Genomic DNA, 6282 nt, shown 5'->3' on the forward strand with positions numbered 1-6282 from the left:
GACATTGCCAAACATTCAAATTATAAATACAAGACCTTCTGTGCATCATAAAAGACAAGACAAAAATTCTCAGAATATAAACAACACTTAGTTCAAATTGTAAATACCAAATACTCCCCTCCCTTTTTTGTAAAGATGCTTCAAGACAGTAGCTGTCAACCAAAATTCAGTTATTTATGCAGCACAGACAGCCTTAAAATGACATTGCCAAACATTCAAATTATAAATACAAGACCTTCTGTGCATCATAAAAGACAAGACAAAAATTCTCAGAATATAAACAACACTTAGTTTTACTAGCTTTTTATACGTTGTTATGTTGCAAATAACTGTCATTTCTCTAACATAAATCCTAGATTTGAAAGAAGTCAGACTGGCAGAGAATAGAAATAATTGTGAACTGCTTAGTGCCAGTGCTGTGGCCACAGAACAATTCTCAGCATCTACCCAGCATGACACTTGCCACTGCAGCTATTAACACCACTAGCAAAGTTGCTAACAACTGAATGGCTTGATGACTTCAGACTTTTCTCCCCCCATGAAGAGAAAGTGCTTTAGAGCAGCACAGACATCACAGATAAGCTGTAGCAAGGAGGCTTACATGTTTACTTGTTATGTGACTGTTTGTAAACACAGTGAAAGATTTGTCCCTTCAGGAGTACAAATCATCTTTCAGTAATATTTTTTTATTTATTTTAAATTCCTTCATGAGATCATGGGGAGACAGCTACATGTAAAATTAAGGCTGGAATGACTTAAGAGCTTTTCCTCTTAGAGCTCAGTTTTAAAAGTTCGCTGTACTCTAATGTCATATATGCTTTGGGTAACTGGAAAAAACAAACAGGTGATTTACAAAGAAAGTCAACTGGTCCTAACCCTGTAATGACTGTGAACAGTATGATTTGCAGTGGTCCTTGCTATAGAAGGTCCACTCCAAAATGAAATGAGTGAAGGTGAGTAGTTGCATATGGAAGCTTTCCTAGGGAAAGAAACACTTTGAAGATCCGTTTCATTCAATAACACAGCACTGGCAATGCTCAGTGGCTGTGCTCATAAAACAAACTACATTATTATTATATTGTCCTGCTTCTTTCTTGATTACTCCATTACTCTGTAATTTAGTATATATACTGTTCCATTACAGTATATACTTAGCATATGTACAATAAGCAATACTGGTCTAAAATCTAAAAGTGTCACTCAAGAAATTTCCGGTAGATGGCTTCTATGCATAAATTTGCAATTAACATTTGGAGTCAAGCAAGGGTCTTTCAGAAAACCTGGCTCATCAAAATATTTTTAGACTTACACTCAATAGATTCATATAAAAAAAGTAAGCACCTGCACATCTACCCTTTTCATGAACTATACATGCTCCACAAAGAGAAAGTTAACAGCTGCAACTGGTTTGCTGGGATCACACCAAAGAAGACAAAAGGAAAGAGAAATAAAATTTATTGTAAAACATGTTGAAATAGCAATGACTTAGCTGACTTCCTGCTCTGCTGTTCTAGGCAGGACAAAATGTGACTGAATGCTCTCAGGAAAGCCAAAACAAAATTACAGCATAAGTATGTTGCCGCACTAAAATCGCTTTCTCTTGATAATTTCTGGTTTCCAGCTGACAGGATGAGTTTCTTCAGTCTAAAGGGAAAAAAGAAGAATCTCATAAGGATTATTTTTAACTTGAAATTCACCTGTAATTCGGGTTTAGTTTAAAATATTACTCACATAGTATATATACACTCTATTTCATATGTAACATTATAATTACCTAAGCTACTATGCAATTAATTTACCCAAATGAAATTTTGTATCATCCCACTGTCTGAAGAACATGACAAGACTTGTTCTGTTTGGTTTTGGTTTTTTGTTTGGGGTTTGTTGGGTTTTTTTTTCATTTTGCAACAAGGACAAAAATCAGGTTGCCAACGGCATTTCAGAAACAACGTTGTAGTGATCAAAGCACAGGAACAGGAATTCCAGAGACAGTCCTTCCAACGGTATCTACATCAGTGCTGGCAGATGCCACAGAGTCTACAGTTTGCCCAATTGCAAAATGGATAAAACATTCCTTATTCCTTTATATCTAAGAGTTGCTCCAAGTCTAATTAATGCAAGAATTCCAAGGTTTAATAAAAACCCTTATATTCTTTATATTGAAGACGTACTCTGATAAACTATACAATAATCTATTGTCTTCTCCATTAGTCAATGGATTCAGATTTGAGAATAACAGTTTGAAAATAAGCTATTTACTCTGAACTCTAAAAACTTTCAAGGCAAATAACTAATCTAGATCATATACAGAACTACAATAAATCTTTAAAATGTAATCTTTTTGCTAATTCCCATGTTCTAATCAATACAATCACACACAATCCCCTACTGGCTTCAAGACACAATGTACATTACTGTATTAAGATTTCTCCAAACTTTATCACAGAAGACTTTTGCAGAAGAGTTGATAGACCTGACACTTACTTGTACTATAGCAGTTAATAAGAAATTAGGAGTGCAGAATCCAGCTGCTGTCCTCTTAACGTTATTACATACACATTGCTTTCAAACTTCAATAAAATGGATTACACAAGTCTGTGCATGTCCCTTATTGATATGTGTAACATTTGTTTGAAATTTTTTGATTTCATGAAAATACGTTAAAAAGACATTTCAACATACCGCAGTATCATCTTCTTTGTATACTTTTATGGTTTTATCAGCTTCAGCAGTTAGCAATCTGCTTTCTGACTGGTCAAAGACACAAGCAAATATTCCTGATTCACTGTCCAAAGAGCCTGGCTGTACAGCTGCATGTACTCTCTGGAAATTGTATCCAGTCCTCCAGTCCCAAAGATGCATAGTACCATTATCAGCTAAAACAAACAAACATACTTAGTATTTTAACCAGTTAATTTCTATGGGTTTTCTAAAAACAGAATCATGAACAACTAATTAATACATCAGGAATACATCAGCTATAACATTCATGTAGAATAGCTCAGTACACCCTACAAGGTTTCCCATTTTCTACTGGTTTCCTTCTTAGTTAAGAAAGGCTGATCTTGTTTAAGAAGGCTGATGGAAGCTTCCTCAGAATCTCATCCAGTTTTGCATCAGATAACCCACAGAGATGATACACTACATCACGAGGCAATTGCAGCAAGTTGCTTTGGAAGCACCACTAAGGACTGGCATTCTGAATATCACGCTCCCTGTCCAGTAGCTCCACTAAAGTTGAATAAAGAGGCATCATCCTGTTAAACAGATTACAGCCATTAAGGAGTCTGTAATGGGACATAGCCTTAATGTTTGCAAACATTTATTTCAAACAGAGTTTAAACCACTGCCAGTATTACTGCTACTGGCATCAGCTATAGGGTATTCACAGCAATCTGAACTCTGTATTCAGAAGGATGCTCTCAAAGCAATTTTTCAGTTATGAAACACAACCCCCTCCCAAAGCATTATCTAGCCAAAACAGATCTATTAAAAATTTCTCAACAGCTGCCAGCTAGACAAGAAATCCAGATGTTTCAAGAAGGGTGTTTCTACAGTAAAATACTCTAAGGTAACCTTAACTTATTTTAATTCAGCATCAACTTCTTTGAAGTTTCTGTAGATAGCATGAGGATGTAAAGGGGGGGGAATCAATATTAAAATTTTAATTTTTAAAGAAGTCACAAATAACATTACTAAAACAACAGGGTTTTTCAGGTGGAGAAGGAACACTTTTTCTAAAGCCGCAACTAGTACTAACACAAAAAAGTCCTACAAAGACCTGCTAGAAGTGTCTTCAAAATAATAAAGAATGAAATATGAGCTCAGTCCAGTATTTTGTCAAGTTCTTGCTCTCACTATGAATGCGCCAGTTGTCAAATAGAGCTTTATCCAAACTTTAAAATCAAGGCCCTCCTTTATACATACTTGAAAACATAACCAGGGTAAGCCGACAATATAATTAGCTATCTTCCAACTCCTGCTTAGCACATTTCCATCTTACTCCACATCCCTAGCCTACAGGACAGACTGCATCAAATGGGACCAAGAGCACATGGGACCAAACGGGACCAAACGTATTTCAGTGTTCCAAAGTGTAACTTAACTGTTACTTTTTTTTGTTATGCTCCGGTTACAAAGAAATGTTTTTCGTAAGTATCTGCTTCTGCAAACTCATGGAACCCATCTTAAACTGTCTTACCACATGTGATGCTGTGAATTGAGTCCCATCCTTGTTTACAGCTACCCAAAAGATTAGACAAGCCAAACCAAGAGGTGAAAACTCAGGTTCTGCAACTTACGTGAAGCAATACAGTCTAGCCTCTTAATTCACTTTCCTCTGACTGCTAGAGCTCTCCCAGGACAATCTCGTGTTAACCAACTGGTCTAGGACCTCAGGGATTTGGGTTTAACCTCCTGCTTTAACTCTGTTTTCCCATGCAATCTTGGACTGTTTCTCTAGAGCTCAGCTCTCAAGCTGTAAAATTAGCACTTCCTTTTTCCACACTATTTACTCATTTCCTGTTTATAACAGCATCTACATTAAAAACACACTTACCGTCTCCCTACTATGTAGACACAATGCCTTAACGAAAAGATCTGATTTCAGCCGGGATTTCTAGAAGCTACTTTCAAAAAAGCTTGTCGCTAAAAAAGTTCTACATATGTACTTTGTCTTGTACAAACATAAAACTCTCAGAAACATCACAGATTATGGTTATGGTAAGAAATACTTTCACCTAAATATTTTTATTACAGTGCTTGGGTAACATATATAGAAAAATGCTACCTGCAGTATGAGATAAATGTTCTTACATAAAATTATTCACGATCAGATACAGCAAGCATTCAGGATTCTCCTCCTACCCCCGCAACAGATACATAAACACAAACTAGTAGTTCCAAGATTTTGGGGGCTCACAGGCCACTAACAACACTCTAATGTATCAGTTGATTATTAAATTCTTGAAGCTTTTGAGTGAAAGAATTAAATTGATGTGTCACAATAGACACAAAATCCTCCCATAGGCACTGGAGCCAAGTGGCTAGTTTCTTAATTTCAGAACACTTGAACATATAATATTGCTGAGTAAACATGGTTTTGATTCACAGAGCCAAATAAAATTTGGAGATTAGCTGTCAGTCTTTTAAATGATACAAAGATAACATCAGAGAATGCGTGCAAGAAACTTTGAGACAACAGAACCAATGCGGTTGTGCTGCATAAAAAACAGGGAAGAGTTCACATTTAAATGGTACAGCAAGCTTTAGCAAGATGTTTCTATAACCTCTATCCATTCTCACTGCATCAACATGTTACTAAGACAGCAGCCAGCAAAGAACCAGATGTCTCCCAGGCAGCCTCCAATTTCCACACCACTCCCGAGGGGACACTAATGATCAGATCATAGAGGATGGACTCTGAAGTCTTGCGGCAACAGCCAACTGAGAAGAGGAAACATCTTCCCTGCTGCAGATTAAAAGTCCTTTTAAACGCATTTTTGTGCACACAGCTCAGTAGCATCCAAGAAAATAAAAGTGGCCCTACTCACTATGAAATGAAGTTGTATGCTGTAGCAGGCTTATAGGCCTAGATAAAGGAGAGCTCAGCGAGCACCTTTGTCTATGGATCTCCAGCCATATATATGTGGGGGAGTGGAGAGGGGAAATATGAACATGTATTTCTCATTTTTACCTCCTGAGACCAGAACGCCATCGGAATTTACAGCCAGTGTGTTGATAATAGCATTGTGACCAGAGAGGTTCTGAATGAAGTTTCCATCTGGGAATTTCCACTGCTTAATATTATCTGGAGAGCCAGATGCAAATGTGTAACTGAAAGAAAATAAGCACAGTATATTAAAGTTCAAAATAGCTGTAGGGATAGCAAACGTCCTTCATTGAAACTACTGTTAAATGCTAGTTGCAAAGTTACTTAATACTAAAACTGCTTTTCTGACATTTTTACTTCACATAAAATGAAGCCATTTTATGAAGTCATGAATTACCTACTTCTACTGTTTCCTTTCTGTTCCATAGACTACCTAAACTTTATAAATCCTATGCCATATAGGATGTTAATATGCAAACAAACATTAAAAATGCACATTAAGTTCTTGTCAGTTGTTACTCTGGCAAATTTTCAGGTATAAAGGGCATCATCAGCAAAGGTATCACAAAAAAAAAAAGCAGCAAACCCCAAACAAAAACCCCAGTATTGGCTAGTCTTCCAAAACTAGACAACCAACAATAAAACACTGCAAAAAAGTGAAGTATGAAAGA

The 6282-nt window shown here is 36.5% G+C and overlaps 1 protein-coding gene across 1 annotated transcript in view; it reads right to left on the minus strand.

The window, feature by feature from the left end:
• Positions 1 to 1438: 1438 nt before the first annotated feature.
• Positions 1439 to 6282, minus strand: part of PLRG1 (pleiotropic regulator 1) — a 15396-nt gene continuing 10552 nt past the window's right edge. Inside the window, exons 12-14 of the mRNA XM_019473157.1 lie at positions 5696 to 5835; positions 2683 to 2876; positions 1439 to 1644 (exon numbers count right to left, since the gene is read on the minus strand). Coding sequence (XP_019328702.1) covers positions 1585 to 1644; positions 2683 to 2876; positions 5696 to 5835 — 394 coding nt within the window. The 3' untranslated portion in view covers positions 1439 to 1584. The remainder of the gene's footprint in view (positions 1645 to 2682; positions 2877 to 5695; positions 5836 to 6282) is intronic.

Source organism: Aptenodytes forsteri, unplaced genomic scaffold, assembly GCF_000699145.1.
Source record: "Aptenodytes forsteri isolate BGI_AS27 unplaced genomic scaffold, ASM69914v1 Scaffold6, whole genome shotgun sequence".
NCBI lineage: Eukaryota > Metazoa > Chordata > Aves > Sphenisciformes > Spheniscidae > Aptenodytes > Aptenodytes forsteri.